This window comes from Chrysemys picta, chromosome 3 (genome assembly GCF_011386835.1).
Source record: "Chrysemys picta bellii isolate R12L10 chromosome 3, ASM1138683v2, whole genome shotgun sequence".
Taxonomy (NCBI): Eukaryota; Metazoa; Chordata; order Testudines; family Emydidae; genus Chrysemys; species Chrysemys picta.
The window spans coordinates 104,547,993-104,565,402 of record NC_088793.1 but is presented as its reverse complement, the minus strand read 5'-3'; the positions used below and the strand labels follow the sequence as shown (position 1 = coordinate 104,565,402).

General features: G+C 42.2%; 1 protein-coding gene across 17 annotated transcripts in view; it reads left to right on the top strand.

Moving 5' to 3' along the window:
• Positions 1-17,410, top strand: part of MAP7 (microtubule associated protein 7) — a 178,417-nt gene that overhangs the window by 90,427 nt on the left and 70,580 nt on the right. For all 17 annotated transcript variants that reach the window (XM_008176846.4, XM_065588746.1, XM_065588742.1 and 14 more), the window contains exons 2-3: positions 10,903-11,004; positions 17,148-17,225. In XM_008176846.4, coding sequence (XP_008175068.2) covers positions 10,903-11,004; positions 17,148-17,225 — 180 coding nt within the window. The remainder of the gene's footprint in view (positions 1-10,902; positions 11,005-17,147; positions 17,226-17,410) is intronic.

The window sequence follows — 17,410 nt, the reverse complement described above, 5'->3', positions numbered from 1 at the left end:
CCATGAACTGACTCGAGTAGCTAGAAGAAAAGGAGTTCTCAGAAAGATAGAGGGACCAACCTAGAATCTTCCATCTTGCAGAACATTCTTCTCAGCATAATGGCCCATTTTCTTCAGGCTGCTGACCAAACGGCCCTTTTTCAGTGGATCTTATAGCACACAGGCCATAGACCCACACTGCGTCCTTGATAAGCTTGTTGCGCGACAGGTGAGTCTCTTAGGATTCTCCAAATTAATTATTGGCAAACTATTCAGTTTTTAGCATCTGCTACCAAACCTGTTTAGTGCTAGCCCACGTCCATCTTTGTTATATTTCAAAAAAAGGAGACCGTATTGAGTGAACTTACATTTTCAAATGTCATCTTTGTTGTTCTTACAGAGCTTGCTATACTAAATTGGACCATTAGTCTGTAAATTCAGCATTTTTGCTTTAGAAGACAGTGAAATAACACATGCTGATCCTAGTTAATTTTGCAATGCTGTACATATTTGGTTTCTCTCCTGACTAGCTCTAGTGACTCTTTCTGCATTGTTGCCCATAGTAAACATTGGGACATTGTGTAAAGTAGCGCTGTTTCTGAATTAGACTGAACTGTTTGATATAGCAACCTCAACAAGTAAAGAATCTGAAAAGGTATAAGAATTAGAAGTTAGTGTTAAAAAAAAAAATAGTATGGATTACAACTGCTAGCTGTTCTGAATTTCCCAGTACAACACTGTTACCTTTTCTATGCCTGGGTGCCACTTTGGCTCTGTGATATCACCTTCCTGCAGTTGCCACCTCTGACACTAGTTCCTTGTTCTTCTCTGATAATGGGATCATTGATAGGAAAGAGGTACTTGGCAGGGCGAGGGACTAACTGACAAATGGCTATGACAATATTGCTGGAAGAAAATTTTCTTCTATTATAACCTCTTCCTCTTCCCCTATTTGACCTATTTCCATTTTCCTTACTTGCGTTTCCTTACTGGGGCAGGGGGTTGGGCTCCGGCTGGGGGTGCAGACTCTGGGGTGGGGCTGAGGATGAGGGGTTTGGGGTGCAGGAGGAGGCTCCAGGCTGGGGCAGGAGGTTGGGATGTGGGAGGGGCTGTGGGCTCCGGGAGGGAGTTTGGAGGTGGGGGAGGTGGTTTGGGGTGCGGGCTCTCCGGCCAGGCAATACTTACCTCAGGCCACTCCTGGAAGTGACCGGTATGTCCAGCTCCTAGGCAGAGGGGCCAGGGGGCTCTGCACACTGCCCACACCCACAGGCACTGACCCGAGTCGTCAGGGTCCCTTTTCAACCAGGTGTTCTGGTCAAAAACTGAACACCTAGCTGGCAACCCTAGGAGAAGCTGGAAGGGGGACACTTTCTCTTCTGCTCAATACCTATTTTATCCTGTAATGTAACTAACTTGTCAAACATCTACAGATATTTGGGTGCCTCCAGTTTACTGGCATGTGTATCTTCTCCTGTCACTAAACAGCCTCTGAGTACTTTACTGAGTACTGTAGCTTCTGGTTTTTTGTTTTTGTTTGATGTTTCTTGTTGGGAAGTGGACAGAAATTTACTACAGCTACTTGAGACAAAAGATTTTAACTGCAGCCGAGGGAAATGGAATGAGTAGTGTTACGTTGGTTACTTAAGAAACGTGATAAATTGACTAATAAATATTGAATTGAAGTAATAAAACATTATTTTTAGAAGTCTGTCAAGTTTTTTCAGACTCTTGTTTAATCTGATAGTTGTTAGATATTACCCCATGGTTATTTACACTCTCTAAATACCTAAATAGATACATAAATTAAAATGCTTTTTAATTTAGCTTTGCCCAGTGCTGCTCATTTAGATTCAATGCCTACATGTAAATCCCCAAAGGCAATCTTGAAACCTGGAATTTTAAAGCAAAAATTATTTAAATAAGAGCTAAAATGACTTGAAATAAATCAACAGCACAAACAGAATTCCCTACTGTGTATTTGCAACAGATATGGCCTTTGTGCTGCTTTTTCTATCCTTAAGCAGGTAATGATGGGTTGCAAGGATATTAAAAATGTGAAGAGGGAGTTTAGCAGATCAGCAGCTTAAGTGTATTTTCTGTGCGTTTGCTATAGCTCATTTTGTTGAGTTAGAATCTTGCCATTGCTAATTTGGAGTTGTGTGTACATGGCAGTGTGTACATACTAGGGGAATTGTGTGTGATGCAAAGGAAAGAGAAGCTGTCTACAAAATGCAGACTATGTGCAGAGGGAAAACATTTGGCTTATTTATGGAATTCATGTTTCTTGCAGCCACTGCAGATTATTCCACAAGTTTGAAGCAGCACTGTCAAAGCTCATTTTTCCAGTTGTGCAGTGTATCCATAACACACAAGCTAGGGACTACAGATCCTTGCAGTAGACCTAGTGGCGACTTGGGATGGCACTCTAATGAATATTAAATACAAATAACATTAAGGATGTCACTTAAACTCATTAATTAATGAACTGTGGAGTACAGGCCTTTCTAGCTGATTCATTATGCCTGGATATGTGATCTCCCACAGATTTTAGACCCAATCACGGAGGCTATGTAACTGAAGTGTTTTAGGCAAGGTCTTGTGTATGAATGCATAGTGTGGCTTAGTGGATAGAACACTGGACTAGGACTCAAGAGACCTGAGTTCTATTCCTAGCTTTGCTACTGGCCTGCTGCCATGACCTTGGGCAAATCACTCCTCTTTCTGTGACTCCCATTCCTCATCTGTAAAACAGGGATAATGACTCTGGCCTTCTTTTGTAGAGCACTTGCAGATCTATGGGTGAAAAGCACTCTGTAAGACCTTGGCATTATTATTTATTATTGTTGCATTGAAAGCTGTTTGAAACAAGCTCCAACGTTGATTCTGCAAAGACTTAAGACCTAAGCACATGCATAACTTTGTTTGATGGGGAAACGAAGCTGCAGTGGGAGCTAGATGTGAAGTCTTTGTCAAGCAGGGAAGCTGTAAAAATCAGGGAGACAGAAAATGTTGGCAGAAATTGATCTTCAGTGTGGTATACACTGACTTTCTGTGTGACCTTGGGCAAGTCATCTCATCTCTGTGGGTCTCAGTTCCCTACCTGTACAATGGGGATAATAGCACTCTCCTCCCTCAGTGGATGAGTTGAGGACAAACACGTTAAAAATTGTGAGGTGCTGAGGTACTACAGTGATGGAGGCAAAATCAATACCTATGGTTGGTAGGTAGTTTCCCACTTAAAAACTTTTTTATTTAATCTGCACATAGCCCTCTTGGTTTCCAGAGTGCTTTAGGTTGTGAATCACTCAAGGTCAGTGGCAGAGCATGTGTTAGAGCTGTCACAGGGAGGCTGGCCCCAGTAAATGAAGTAGGTCTGGCACCCTTGTGCCAGAGCAGGTACTCCCATTTGGCCAATTAGGAGTGTGGGGCAGCACTGGAGGGTTATAAAGGGTTAGAGAGAGCCCAGGGTATTGGAAAGATTTGGTGAATCAGAGCTGACTGAGTGGGAGTCAGGGGCAGGAGAGAGCTGCCAAAGATTGCATGTTTGGAACCGGAGAGGAAGCTGAAAGGAGAATAGCAGGAGGGGTTTGCTGTCTGGCATCCCAAACCAGAGAGCCAGGGCTGAAGGCAGGAGGAACAGCAGAGGGAGATGCCTGTGGCTCTGTGCTGGAGTGCCAGAGTCATGGGCTGAAGGAGCTTACTTGCTGCCATCTCCAAGGCCAGAGAGCTGGACCCAGAAGAACCATGAGCGGGGTCAGGGATGAATTAGGAGTGCTCCCCTGGTAAAGATGGTCTCCTAGCAGAGACACTGTGGGGTTTCCTGCTAGGAAGAGCAGAGTTACACTCCAGAAGGGATAGGCTGGGGTGTTTGCCATGGGACAGGGGAGGCCTGCCAGAGAGTCTGGGTGTAGTCACAAGCACTCGTGTGTGGTATGTGGAGCGAGATTTCAGGTCAGCTCACTGACTGTTTTCACTGGGGTGAGAAATGAACTATATATTTTGAGACTTCGGTTTTGGACCATTTGCACGATGTTATATAACATACCAACCCCCAGGAAGATATTATTGTGTCAAATGAATCTGAAGTGGAGTTACTGGGGACTTTGAAAAGGGAAACAGAGGCAGGTGTGCCTGTCATGCTGCTGTCTGCCACAGGAGGTCATTCCTTCAGTGTTGCTCTATGAAGAGAAATCAGAATTTTCTGGCTCCTGGGCCCCTGTTCAGTTATTAGACCATGCTGCAACCAATACAGCTGTATGCTTAGATTTGGAAACAGAGCTGTCTGGTTGTCTAAATAGTCTATTTATGGTGTAAAGTAATCTATCCCATATTACATACTACTAACAGTGGCTATTTCCATAATGTCATTGCTATTCTTACTTCATGTATTGTACCATTAAAATTCATGCTTGTGGTGTCCTATTAATTTCAGCATCACTTTGTGCAGTAAAATGAGTACGTATTGAAACTTCTTCCCACAAACATAGGAAATACAGCACCAGTGTTGATGTTTGTACACAATATCTTATTACAAGTAAAGCTGGGTCAATAACTGATTTATTTATTTGGCTACCCTGAATAATCAATCAACAAATAAATAAAATGTACTTTGGATTTGAAACAAAATAAAGAAAATTTGAATTTCTTGGCAAAATAACAAGCTACAGTTGTTTGGGGTGGAATGACACAATTTGTTTAACCCAAGCAATTCTTTGATCCTTTTTTTTTTTTAATTAATGATTTCTTTTATTAGGAAATTTCCAAAATGAAAGTGAAAATGGTTCATGCACATAAGAAAACTTGCCTGGCTCTAATTATAAGTATGCTTTCTATACTATGCAGTCACAATTAAATCATTGATTTGGAATTAACAAGATGTTTCATAGGTGTGCAATGCAGTGTGGAAAAGAAAAAAGTGCAAATACACTGTTAAAGATGTGCAAACAAATAACAGCTGAGTAAAACCAATTTGAAAAAAAAACTAACGCCACAAAAATAAAAAACCTAAAAAGCATCTGTACTAAAAAATCTGAACATCCAGTTTCAGATTGATGTAGTTCACAGGCTCAATCTTATGAACACATGCATGTGTTTAACATAATCACATGAATAGGAACATAAGACTGGCAGGGATCTCTTGGGTCATTGAGTTCAGTCCTCTGCTACTGCAACCCTATCATATAATTCCATTCATAAATTTATCAAGCTCCATTTTACACCTAGTTAAGTTTCTTGCCCCCACAATTCCTATTGAGAGGCTGTTCCAGAGCCTAACCTCTCTGATGGTTCGAAACCTTCTTCTAATTTCCAGCCTGAATTTGTTCCTAGCCAGTTTATACCAATTTGTTCTTATGCCAACATTGTCCTTTAGCTTAAATAGCTCTTCTCCCTCCTGGTGTTTACTCCCCTGGTGTATTTACACAGAGTAATGATATCACCTTTCAGCCTTAGTTTTGCTAGATTAAACAAGACAAGCTCTTTTAGTCTCCTTGTAAGATAGTGTTTGTTCCCCGATCAACCTAGTAGATCAACCTTCTCTGCACCTGTTCCCATTTGAATTTATTTTTTGAATATGGGTGACCAGAACTGTACACAATATTCCAGTTGAGGTCTTACCAGTGTCTTGTACAATGGTATTAATACATATCTCCCAATACCTATTGGATGCCTATCCCACTGAAGTCCATGGAACTACTCACATGAGTAAAGTTAACCATGTACATAGCTGTTTGCAGGATTGGGGCCTAAAACACTCAACATTCCCAAAAGGGAGTAGTAAACCACTTACCAAAGATTACTTTGCATGACCGTTGCGGTACAGTGCTGATATAAATTAAAAAAGGAGATTAATAGTAGGAATCCTTCAGTCTCGAGAGACCATGGGTATGCGCCCCGAGAGGTAAAGAATGTTGGTTTTATGGCCGCCGCGAACATGGCTGAAGAGACCCACTCGAGAGAGACAATCTCTGCCGTAGCTGTCACATTTAAAGGTGATGTTTTGACCCTTTGGGCTCTGCCTTCTGTGAGCTCTTTTTTCTTCTCTGCTAAGCTGGACGGTTTCCTCTCGGAACTCCGGAGACCTCTGTTAAGCTCTTGTTTCCAAAGGCTGCTGTCTTGAGTGTGATCTGCCCATTTGTCCACATCCATGTCCATTTCTTCTCATTTGCACAGATCCTTGAAATGCAATTTTGGGCATCCTTCGGGTCTTTTTCCAGATGCCAAGTCGCCATAGAGGATGTCCTTTGGGATGCGTCCATCATTAATTCGGGGCACATACCCAAGCCAGCAGAGGCGTCTCTGTTTGAGGAGTGTTTGCATGCTGGGTATGCCTGCTTGAGCACCTCAGTGCTGGTGACTCTGTCCCTCCAAGAGATGCCAAAGATTCGATTAAAGCTGTTGAGCCTCTTCTCCTGCCATGTCTTGCTCCCGTACAACAGTGTGCTGATAACACATGCACGATACACGGAGATCTTTGTGTGTTCTGTCAGTTTGTTGTTTTGCCATACCCTCTATGGTGGCTTTTCCAGTGCGGATGTTGAGTTCTGTTTAAAGTGAAAGGTTGGCTGAGATAGTGGACCCCAGGTATCTGAACTCATTCACCACTTCAAGTTCGTAGTTATTGATCTTGATGGAAGGTGCTTCCTTAACTCCTTGGCACATTGTTAGTCTTTTTTAGGCTTATAGTAAGCACAAAGTCTTGGCAGGCTTTGGAAAAACTGTCCATTAGGCTTTGAAGATGAACTTCTGTGTGGGTTGTCAGTGACGCAGCAGTGAAAAAAGGAGATTATAACTAAAGTAACTAAAATATACGGCCTGTTTCAAATATACTGTTTTGGAAAAGATGTGTTTAGAGGCAAAGTGCTCACAAAGTTCTATTATTTTTCTATTGTATTTTTTCAAAGGTGGTTGTGCATATAAGGGCTAGGCAAAAAGCATCTGAAATTCTGTAACGTTATTTTTATTGCTTATTATGGTGGACAAATCCTTTTGCTAAGTTCCCATCCAATAGGACATTAAAATAGCAAGATATTGAACTCTCAGAGCAGCCTTTACAATGGAAATGTTCACAGGTCCTGACCTCCACTGTGCTGCTTTTTAGCTTATTTAACTTATTGTGGATAGAGCCAGCCCTACCTTGGTGCTACAAGGATGACTTCCCTTGACTTTTGGGTATGTCTACACTACCGCTGTGAGCATGCCTCTCAGTAGAGGTAGACAGACTTGCACTAGCTCGCTAAAAATAGTGTGGATGTTGCAGTATCGCTGGTAGCACAGGCTAGCTGCCTGAGCATGGACCCAGGGGGTCAGGCAGGCTTGAATTTGTGGCCACCCATGCCACAACATCCTTACTGCTACTTTTAGTGCACTAGTGCATGTCTGTCTACCTTACTGAGAGGCATGCTCCCAGGTGCTATGTCGACAATACCCTTGGTGGCTCCATGGTTAATGCTTATTAGAGCTGGTCAAAAAATGCCAATTATTTTTTGTAAGACATGTTTTTAAAAAATTCCAAAACATCACACACAATTTCTTCCCCAAAAGCAAAAAAAGTTTGATTGTCAAAAAATGCTCTCAGGAAAACTCCTGGCTTTTGAAAACTGACATTTTTAATGGAACATTTTCAATTTCCATTTTTTCATTAGAAGCCCAGATGTAGATGCTGTATAGCACCTTAGCCACGCTCCTTTCTATTTTACCCTCCCTAAACTATGACTGATGAAATAAAGCACTTCATGCAGGCTGCAGGATCAGTAAAGAGCTTAATAGCAAAGCTTTATTGTTAATCATTCCAGATAGTGCTTCAATTATTTTATTTTTTCCCCAGAAGAGTATATAGAATCTTCAAGCAAACAATACTAGGAAATCCCTTGGGGCCTCCTGAAAGTTTTTTAATTATGTTTTCAATACCATCTCTCTGATTAGCTGGGACTTAAAAGCTTCACTTAGCAAAGTGAACCTAATGGAGCAATACCTGTTAGTGTTGAAAGCTATGGCAATCAAATTTCTCCAGCTCTCATTTCTAATGAGATTTTCGGTTAAACAATTTAGATTTTTAAAAGTAATATTGGTTTTGATACAAATCTCCCTTTTTCTTTGAGTCAGAATTTGTTCAAACCAATGGAAATAATTCTAAAAACCCTTCCGCAAAGTCTGACCATTGTTCTAATTTTCCCAAGTTGTTTGGCTTTAGGAAATTGTACTCATTCATACAGTCGAAGAGTATACCACAGAGGCAAACCACTCGCTGAGAAAGAGACATGAAATCTGACTGGCTGGCTTTGTTTGCATTAAATATAATCAGAGCAAGGTTACTATTTTGATTTATGCCTAAGATTAAATACACGTGAAAGTGAAGCTTTCCATTTTTTCTTTCTCACTAGACGTAAAGGAGTTTGTAGAGCCCAGAAGCATCTTTTTCTGGACCCACAAAGGGCCAACGTCCATTGAAATCAATGAGACTCTTTCTACTGACTTCAGCAGGCTTTCAGTCGAGCCCTAAATTGTCATCTGACCCTATAGCAGAGGTTTATGGTGTGCTAGTAAAATATAAACAGCCTTTGAAGTGTTATTAATGTTTTGTGCAATACATGCGAGAAGCTGGGACTTGCGTTTGACTCTTAGCAATATAAATTCCTCTTTACTTCAGTGCACAGAATGTACAATAGGTGATACATAAATTGGAGTCACAGCTGGGCAAAAGTTTTCAGACAAATAGTTTATTTGCCAAAAATAAATGCAGTTTCAGTCGACCCAAAACTATTTGCAAATTTGACCCAATTAATTTCAACTGGGAAAATGGTTTTCAGGGCCAGCTCCAGAAAACAGTGTGTTTGTGGTACATGCACAAACCTTTGCTCTCCCCCCCCGCCCCCATTTATAACATTTAGCCCAATAATTAGGGCACTTACTTGAGTGTAGGAGACTCCAGTTTGAATCCTTAGCAGGGACTTGAACTCAGATCTGCCCCCTGCTATATGAGCATCCTAACCGCCAGCCTCTAAGCTGTTCTGGGGTGGGGGTTCTCTCAATTCTCCTGCTGAAGCTGTTCCACTTTGTACGAATAGACAACTAGCCATTGGGTCAAAGAGAGAGTGAGAATGACTCAATAGCCAGGTGATTAAGGCACTCAGCTGGGAGGTAGGACATATGGCGTTAAATCCCTCCTCTGAAACAGGAAGGGATGAGACAGTCCCTCTTTTTTGAAGCTGACTAGACGTTTCCGATTTGCTGACATATATTCTGAACATTTTTGGAACCGAATCAAATGTTTGTTCTGATTTTCCAGTTTGACGGCTGAGTTCTAGTTGGAGTGTTTGTGCTACTCGTAAATCACTGGGCAGCCTCAATCAGTTGTTGCTTCTGCTGCTTTGCTATTAGCCCCAATTAAGAGCCCAATCCAGCTCCTTCTATACAGGGCCGGCACCAGGCACCCAAGCACATGCTTGGGGTGGCACCTTGTAAGGGGCGGCGGGGGGAGCGCAGCACGGCATTCCGCGGGGAGGGGGACACTCCGGCGGCGCGGCGCTGGGGGGGCGGGCTCCGGTTGCGCGGGGCTCGGCGAGGGGGCAGCGCGGGCGCGGCGCTGGAGGGGGGTTCCGGTGGCGCTCGGCGGGGGGCGGGGGCGGGCTCCGGCGCTCGGCGGGGGGGCTCGGGGGGCGGCGCTTTTTTTTGCTGCTTGGGGCAGCAAAAAAGCTAGAGCCGGCCCTGCTTCTATAGGAACTGGATCAGGAGCAGGCGTTTGAAGGCTGATGAATTTTGGTATATGTGGCTGATTTTGGAAGCAGTGGTCTCATATGCTGGTCAGAGGTAATGACTCAACATGGATTTAAGCATCGCTGAGAGGAAACGAGAAAAAAATGAGCCTTTAGTAGTATAGCATAGACAATTCAGAGACAGTATTAAAGGGAGCACTGTAGAGGGGAATTTTGTTATACATCTTTCCTCAACCTGAATGGGGAGTTGCATGGCTAGATTAGGAAGGAAGAATCCTATGCACCGCCACAGCCTGGAGACCGACTGGTTAAGCAGCAGTTCTGCAGAAAAGGACCTGGGGATTACAGTGGACGAGAAGCTGGATATGAGTCAGCAGTGTGCCCTCGTTGAAGGCCAAGAAGGCCAACGGCATATTGGGCTGTATTAGTAGGAGCATTGCCAGCAGATCGAGGGAAGTAATTATTCCCCTCTATTCGGCGCTGGTGAGGCCACACCTGGAGTATTGTGCCCAGTTTTGGTCCACCCACTACAGAAGGGATGTGGACAAATTGGAGAGAGTCCAGCAGAAGGCAACGGAAATGATTAGGGGGCTGGAGCACATGACTTAGGAGAGGCTGAGGGAACTGGGATTATTTAATCTGCAGAAGAGAAGAGTGAGGGGGAGATTTGATAGCCTTCAACTACCTGAAGGGGGGTTCCAAAGAGGATGGAGCTAGGCTGGTCTCAGTGGTGGCAGATGACAGAACAAGAAGCAATGGTCTCAAGTTGCAGTGGAGGAGATCTAGGTTGGATATTAGGAAACACTGTTTCACTAGGAGAGTGGTGAAGCACTGGAATGGGTTACCTAGGGAGGTGGTGGAATCTCCATCCTTAGAGGTTTTTATGGCCCGGCTTGACAAAGCCCTGGCTGGGATGATTTAGTTGGTGTTGATCCTGCTTTGAGCAGGGGATTGGACTAGATGACCTCCTGAGGTCTCTTCCAGCCTGAATATTCTATGATAATCATGCATGGCGTTGAAGTTTTGTGGGGAAATTTGGAAGGACCATTTGTGTGCACCAAATGTTATAGGGTACTTTTTCTAAAATAACAGGCAGGGCCAGAGTTGTTAATTAAATGCTATATAACATGAGTAACTTACAGTGTAATAGAGAGAGACTGTTTTCTAATAGCATGGTTAATTATGTAATCTCTTTCCCTTCTCTTTTTAGCATCAGAAGACTCTAAAGTGCAAGACAAGAAAGCTGCTTCTTCCAGCCTTCCCACTTCTGTTGCTTCAGGGCAAAGCCCCAACAGCTCTGCAGCTAAAGCAGGTACGCCATTATACACTTCTCATCACCACTGTTTGTTTGCCTAGACCACAGAAAAGCTGTTATTTTTGTAGAACCTTTAAAAATGTTTTGGGCTCTTATATTTCATCTGCTGCTACTTCAGTTGAAAATAATTATGAATGATTATTCCTGCTCAGCTGTGCTGATGATGCACAAAGAAGCAAAAAAGCCATGTACATTTTAGTTCTGAAAAATGGGGAAAAAAGTCATCTCTCTATCTGTACTTACACCAGAAAAAGCACATGAAATCAACAGGCTACCTTGGGGGTAGTTTCACACCCTTGCTTGCTACGATTTAAATAGTTGTGTAGACAAGCCCTTAGTTCCTAAATGGAAGGAGTCAGGTCTCAGTGCATGAGGCACAATCTTAAAGCTAGCAAGGCTGCCTCTGCACTAGTAAAATTAGTACCCATGTTTCAGAATGGTGCCGCTTCCCCCGGCTAAGACAGGTGTTGACAAGGGTCACATGCATTTTCATTCCATGGTTATAACAGTGCCAGAGTCTTAAGCAATCGCTCACACTGTTTGTGAGTGAGTAGAGTTTCTGCCCCATCCCAAACAAAACTCAGTTCCTAAAGCTTGGTTCTCCACTCAGTCCCAGGGGAGCTTGGGCAAAGTGGAGATGGAGTTACAGTTTCTGAGTTTCTAGGCTCCATGCACATTAGAGCTTAACAAGAGCACCTGTAACCTACGCCACTAGAATGAAGTCCCTCAGGGATCTTGCACCAGTGGCGGACTGGGCATAGCACCACTTCACTGCTCACCAAATGCTCCCGCCCTCTTCTTATACCAAGCCATAACTACATGAATGCTATACAAAAAGAGAGCGCTACCGTGTAATGTCCAGAATGAGTCTCACAATGTATTCGTATCAAACGTTACATTTTTTTAAAATTTTATTTTATCCATTAAGGCTGAATTCACTGATACATTTTGTGTGTTTTGCAGAACTCTGGAACAGCACAAAATAGCTGCAGTGTAGTGGCCAATTACACCAGGTTTACAGTTGTTTTGCATCAGTGAAACAGTGCAAACCAGTCAGTGTTTACTAGTGAATCTGGCCCTTAACTTGCAATTGGTTTACTGATTTAGCTGATACAGTTGTTTTTACCACTGTTATGAAAACATGCTCAAAGCATTTTCATGACATGGTAGTAAAAATGCCCAAGTTCTGTCCTGAACAAAGTTTACTCTGTGAGTGGGTGGAGGGGCGATGGTGGTGGTGTTTTTGTTATAATTATTTTTGTAAAAAATATGCCAGCACACTTACCAAGTAATCTTCCATGATGTGAAACTGGAACTTGACTGTCATAGCTGAAAGGAAACAGATCTATTTCTTTTTTAAAAGTTATCTATAAAAGGCTTGAGGCAGATGAGAACAGAACAGTGCAAGGATTAGGGAGATAGAGAGAATGTAGATGAGAGGAAGGCTCTCCCTTTGAATAGCACTGGTGGCCAACACACGGTCCTCCTTTCCCATGGGCCCTCACACACACCAGCTTCCCCCTATCCAATCCACTTCCTCATTCTCTCCCCCTGACCTCCCTCACTGTCCACCTCAGGTCTCCCACCACCACAAAGCAGTACCATGGCCGTCAAGAGGGGAAGGGAAGTGTTTGTGTGTGAGGAGTGCTTATGGGTGTTGAGTGGAGATGGGCACGAAGAAAGGAGCATTATCTGTGATGTCACAATGGCCCCAGTTAAGAGTGGCCTGAGCTACTGAAACTGGCCCATCGTCTATGAAGCAATCTTAATAATTAGATATAATAATCAGTAATTTAGCATAATTATAACCTAATTTCTTCAAATGTAACCTATGCAGAAAATTTCAATTAATATTAATTATATGGAAAGTTTGATGAGTCTATTATTCCATTGCTAAGATAGTTGGAGACAAAAAAGGTTGACACTGAGTGCTACATTTCTTAAGGGATCTAGTTTAATTATAACTCCTAAACTAATTTCATAGATTTTACTTGTAAATTCTCAGAAAATGTATTCATTCTGTACTCAAAAAGGAAGCAGTGTAACTTTTGTGGAGGGTTCACTGTATTTTCATAGGGGTTGCATCCCTGCTTTAAGTTCTAAATTAAACTTTTGCTATGGAGCCATGACCAGTGCCTCCCTGATAACCTCAGAGCACTCCTGTCAGACAGGTAAAATATTGAGCATTTGTATATTATGCCCTGAAATTCTGTTAAGTATAATTATCTCAATAGTATAATGAAACGGGGAGCTGAGCATAATGAATACAAAGACATTGCAGCATGACCACTCAGCAACTTCCATACCAACAGCCGGCTCCTGCAACTTGCTTCAGCACCTTCTACAAGAAGCTGTGCACCCTCAACTCCCACTTAGGTGAATGAGAGCTGAGGGAACTCTGCAGCAGTGGCCCCTAGCACCACATCTTCCATCTCGCTGTGAGAGAACCCAGAGCAGGTGACCATGATAAATAAGATTAAGGCAGAGTTATGTTACTCTGAACATAGACTGGCATTTTCACACTCCTCTAAAGTGCCAGTCCCTCTGGGTCCTAGACATGAATGTATTGAACTGAGAGACCCTGTCTAAATGTGCAAAGAGACGAGAGACAAAAGAGGTAGCAGTGCCCTGTGGAACTTTTCTACCTAACCACATATTTTAAAATTATATACTCAGAGTGTCAGCTGATCAGTGGGATCCAGAGTGCTATTGTTGGAGTTTGGGCATGAGGCCAAACAATGAAGGGTTGATTTCCAGACCTAGTAGAGACATGTAATTAACCTAGTAGGATTTGCTTCATTACCCCTGTCTATTCCAACCACCAGCAGAGCAGAGGCAGGTGTGATATTTGGTTTGGCACTAATCTCTGAGCTCTCATACCCACCCTTCTGCCAAAATTTATTTCCTCTTACACACACCCAAAAAATACAATGGAGAACAACCCATGATAGAATACAGGCGCACTGCCTGCACAATTTGGGACATACTGCTGAATTCCATGAGGCTTTTCTAGCATATCTATCAGGATTGTTAAATGTGCAATGTAGCAAGAGTAATTGAGTTATTTAAATTGAATGGCAGAGAGCACTTTTTTTTTTTTTATTCAAGCCGCTGCTCATTATTAGCCAAGACTTTCACAATTCATCTTTCCTTATAATCTTTGTTCCTTTCAGAGGAATCCCTCTCCTTCTCTCCTACGTAAACATCTGACAGAAGGTAGAAAAGAACCAGGTAGGGAATAGTGTATTCTGAAAGAAGCAGCATGTACTCTAGATGATCCTGATCTCCCCGATCACTTACCATCAAGTTGACAGAATGCTGAAGTTGCTGAAAACAAACTCTTTCCTAGGGGATTTCATATTTATTGCACAATGATCCAAATGTCTACAGCCTACTCGAGTTGGAGAGATTTATAAACTGTCTTCTCTGGGCCAGTCACAAGAATTGAGGGGTTTGTTGGCATTCCAGAAAGGAATGCTGTGTTAACCTGTATCCTGCCCCTGTATGTTAAAAAGAATGGACAAGAGCCACCGTTTTTCTTAAATCAATCCAAATTCTGAATATCTACCATGCATGGGACCCAGAGTCAAAACTGGCATAAAACAGCATAGCCTTCGGGAATCTAGGCCAATGTACAATAATTAAGAATCTGGCATGGTGGGTTTAGGTAACAAATTACCTGTATCCTTGTTAATGACTTTTCACTTCACTTTAGTAATGTTAACCTAATTTTCAGCTTGTAGCCCAGTTAATATATTTATCTTTCGTTCTACCAACATTGAGTGTGATTTGCCACTGTTGTTCTAGTCTTCCATTAGTGTAATTTATTGAATCAGGACTGTAATCTCTAACCACTAATCAGATTGGTATTACATCATCAGATCATTGTTCACTGATAACATTTTTAAAATAATTAAACTTAAGGCAGGGAGCAACAATTTATTCATCCACGATGATAAGGTTCTGTCATTCTAGTGCACCAGCATCAGGTCAGATGATTATATCTAAATTATTTATTTACTGTAACTCAGCCATCATAAATCAGTTTTTAAACATCTCAACCTCGCTTCAACATTTATTTTCCACAAATATGTATGTTTTCCCTCAACTTTATTCAGTGAAAGTGTTGTTTTCTGTTGGAGCATGGCTTTGGACATTATAAAACCAGATTTTCAAAGTAAAGTGCAGTCATATGCAGACGTTAGCACACACTTACTTATGCACACATATCCCTGATATGATGGTGTATATCAAATATATGTGCACTCACGTTGCATAACTGCATGTATAAATTGAGTGCCACTTCCTTTACTTGAAAACTGATGCATTTGAGATTCTAGAAGCACAGTAGTATCTATATTAATAGTTACCTTGCTTACATTATTATTTAGATTCCAGTCGCATCCAGAATGTCCTAGTCTCTTTTCATGATGAAGACACAGTCCCAGCCCCATTCTTTGTTTTAATATGAAAACTATAAAAACTGGGGTCTAGTTCTTCCCAGTATCAAAATAACACTGACTGTTTATTATACCCCAAAATCTTTTCAATCATTCTGTTTTTCTGTTGTTTGTTTGTTTTTTTAGTAAACTTTTCAGTATTTGTGAGGAGTGTCAAATTAACAACCCTGAAGACTGAACTCATTTATCTAAAGAACAAGTAAAGAATAGGTAGTGGCAAAGCAAGTTTTGCCACATCTCCCCTGACAAAGTACCTTCATTGAGGGGTTCAGATGCTGTGGGAATGGGGCTCAGTGGGGTGGAGATCCAGGTGCACTGGTTGGGGCTCAGTGGGGTGGGGATCCGGGTGGCTTGTTGGAGTGGTCCAGGTGCAGGGAAAGTGGGGTTCATCAGCGTGGTTCTGAGTGCAGGGGGTGAGGTTCGGCGGGAGGGTCTGGGTATGCACAGGGGTTGGGTGGATGGTGGAGCAGCTCCCTGTACAGGGATCCCTCCCCCTGCAGCTGAGGAGCAATGAGCCCAGAAAGTGGGGGGAGGAGGTTTGCAGAGCTTCTTGCAGTGGGGAAGGGGGGAATTAGGGGTGGGTCTGACCCAGCCCCGGATGCCATGCAGGGGAAGAGGAAGTCCCATCTTCCCCAGCTCAGCTGTGACTAGCAATGGAGCCCATTGCAGGGTAGGAGCCACCAGCTGGATCTTTCCCAGTCCCGCTCCATGCCCCACAGTAATTTACCTCTCTGCTGGCTGCCCTGGGCATCCAAAACATACTGCTGGGGAGGATTGCATGACTGCTCTTGTGGCTTCCCTTTGCTTCCCCATCAGAGAGTCATTTTTCTGTGGGGGACATAAATTCTGCGCATTACTTTGTCAAGATCTAACTTGGTTTTTCATGTACTGCACTTCAACAGTCCTAAAGGAAATGGCTTTTTCAAAGCTATTACCATTTCATGGTCGATGTACTGTACAGTGAGCGTACTCTGTGGTTCTGTATCAAGGTTTGGTTTCAGTGTCTTATTGGAAATTACAATGCAACATCAATGAGATATTGCACTATTGCCCTACCAGCTTCAGAACACACACACAAAAATTAAAAATACATGATGTATGCTTGGTTTATTGATTCAGGAAAGCACTTAAGCTTGTGTTTATTTTGAAGCATGCTATGATATTACTTACATGGTTAAAGTTAAACTCTGCTGAATCTCCCATCATTTTTTAAAATCCCAGAAATGTCCCCATTACTAAACAGCATCTTACTGTATTTCTTCCTTGAGATAAACTGTTTTTTTTCCAAACTGTACCCACACAAAAAAAGAACCAAAGTTGACTCCAAAGTGATTTTTAAAGTCTCTAAGTTATAAAGATCTAAAAAAAATCTAGCTTTGTTGTAGCAAGAACAACCAACCTTGCTAGAGGGATCAGGGTTGCCACATTACCCTAGATTTTTCAGTGAGCATTTATGTTGGTTCTTTTCACCTTGGTATAATTAGAATGGGTTCACACTTATATTAAATAGATAGTCTTCGTTTAATATGAGGGATTTCTGGAGACACTGGATTTTATATGTTTGAGACTGCCATTATAGCTACCATTGTAGGTAGTGGTTGCTGTTCTAGTAAACTTGCATTTTCTAATATAAGATCTTAATCTCTCTTCCTGATTTTTGTTTGTTTTTTGTTGTTGCAGACCATCCACCTGTACTAAAAGTTGATGACAGACAACGGCTTGCTAGGATACGGAGAGAGGAACTGGAAAAGCAGTTAGGTGAGACATAACGTTATTTAGCAGCTATAATTTTCAGGATTGTACTTTTTGGGTAGAAGTACCTAATAGTACAATATGCTATCCCTAGCAGCATAAGGAAAAATCATGTTTTAAATATGCAATATTGTTCTTTTAGACATCTCATTACATCTTAAGGGTAGGCCTGGTTTTCATGCATATTCTCT